Genomic DNA, 1,852 nt, shown 5'->3' with positions numbered 1-1,852 from the left:
AATCCGAATTTTCCGTTTGACCACGCAACCACGGTGTGCCGTGCGTTTCGCAATGGATTCAGTCTGTAGCGACAGCCACCTGAAGCCGCTGACTTTTGCTGCCACCTAACGGGGGGAGAAGGAACCGCCTTACCAGACGCAAGGGATTTGACCCCTGGAACCAGGGGTGAAAGACTGGGGAAGAAAAGAGCCAGAGAGAGAGATTTCAGCCATCTCCAGGACAACGACGGGAGCGGTCTCTTGCAGTATTACTTAGTGTTTGTAGTGTTCATCTAGCCGTAGTGTTCTTTTAGAATAAACAACCAGGTAAGCCAACACCCTTTAATTTGGTGATTATTCCCCAAACTGGTGACCCCGACGTGATCGTTTTTTTGGGGGGCCGTGAATCGTGATTACCCCCCTTTGTGTACCATACCAGCCGGATCGAACAAGTTCACGCTAGACGACGCGCCCAACCCCCTTTGTTCTGGACGCACCAACTACACCGCGATGACAGAGGAACTTCAAGCGCAGCTCGACCAACTCAGGCGGGAAAACGAGCAACTCAGACAGCAAGCACTTCAACCGAGGACTCCAGCACCGCACGCAGTACAATCGCAACAGGACTCCGTACATCGAGTGAGTGTGAAGCTCCCCCCATTCTGGCCCGAGGACATGGAATTGTGGTTCTCCCAAGTGGAGGCCCAGTTCACCATCGCCCACATCACCCGGGAGGAGACGAAGTTCGCATACGTCGTGGGACAGTTAGAAGGTCGGTACGCGTTCGAAGTGAGAGACATTATACGTACACCACCGGCAACCGACCCTTACACCCGGCTGCGGACAGAACTCACGCGAAGATTTTCCCTGTCTGAAAATCAGCGATTGCGGCAGATCCTGATGGAAGAAGAAATGGGCAGTCGCAAACCGTCCCAGTTCCTACGTCACCTCCAGTCACTCGCAGGCACCACTCCCATGCGTGACGACTTGCTGCGCACGTTGTGGCTCCAACGCCTGCCCGCTCAAGTTCAAGCGATTCTGCAGGTGCAGTCTTCGGAACTTCCGCTGGACCAACTTGCCACGCTCGCGGACCGCATCGTGGAGGTGAGCCCCCCCATGCTCACCCCCGCGACAAGCAACATCGCCGCACAGTTCGTCTCGCCCAACCCGCCGGCTATCTGCGCGACCGCGACGCCACTCGCGCCCGCCTCCGACACGGTTCGGCTTCTCCAACGCGTCGAGGAGCTAACTCGTCAAGTCGCGTCCCTGCAAAGCGACTTTCGCGCCTTCCGCGGTCGCTCGCAATCGCGTGACCGTACCAGCCCGCGCCGCTACGGCCGCAGATCGCCGTCAAGAGGAAGAGATGAGGGAATATGCTGGTATCACCACCGCTTCGGCGACCAGGCTCAGAGGTGCAACGACCCATGCACGTACGCGCCCGCGACAACAAACACCAACGGCAGCCGCTAGTCGCGGCAAACGGCTGCCGTCCTGGTGGAAGCCGCCTGTACGTGACCGACCGCTATAGCCGCCACCGCTTCCTCGTCGACACAGGGTCGGATATTTGTTGTTTCCCGAGACGTTTGCTCCCGGACCGACGCCATCCGACCGACTACGTGCTCAGTGCCGCAAACGACTCGACGATCAAGACGTACGGAATTCTGCCCCTCTGCCTCAAACTCGGCCTGCGTCGCGAGTTTTCATGGCGTTTCGTCGTCGCGGACGTTTCCGTGCCCATCATCGGATCGGACTTCCTGGACCACTTTGAGCTGCTGCCGGATTGTCGCAACAAGCGCCTGCTCGACGGACGAACGGGACTCTCGGCTCCCTGCCAGCCAACGAATACTATGCAACCCAGCATCAAGGCCTTGTC

At 58.3% G+C, this 1,852-nt stretch overlaps 1 protein-coding gene across 1 annotated transcript; it reads left to right on the top strand.

Moving 5' to 3' along the window:
- The first annotated feature begins 489 nt into the window (after positions 1-489).
- On the top strand, positions 490-1,449 carry LOC146005438 (uncharacterized). Its single transcript, XM_083144681.1, has one exon. The coding sequence runs from the start codon at positions 490-492 to the stop codon at positions 1,447-1,449; it is 960 nt and encodes a 319-aa protein (XP_083000807.1).
- The last annotated feature ends 403 nt before the right edge of the window (positions 1,450-1,852 follow it).

The sequence above is a fragment of the Lepisma saccharinum genome, chromosome 23, assembly GCF_977018435.1.
Source record: "Lepisma saccharinum chromosome 23, izLepSacc3.1, whole genome shotgun sequence".
Classification (NCBI taxonomy): domain Eukaryota; kingdom Metazoa; phylum Arthropoda; class Insecta; order Zygentoma; family Lepismatidae; genus Lepisma; species Lepisma saccharinum.
Note: the sequence above shows the minus strand (reverse complement) of the source record. Positions and strands in the feature narration are given on the sequence as shown.

Excerpts from the sequence above, each read along its gene's own strand:
- LOC146005438 (XM_083144681.1), top strand. The coding sequence starts at position 490 with ATGACAGAGGAACTTCAAGCGCAGCTCGACCAACTCAGGCGGGAAAAC.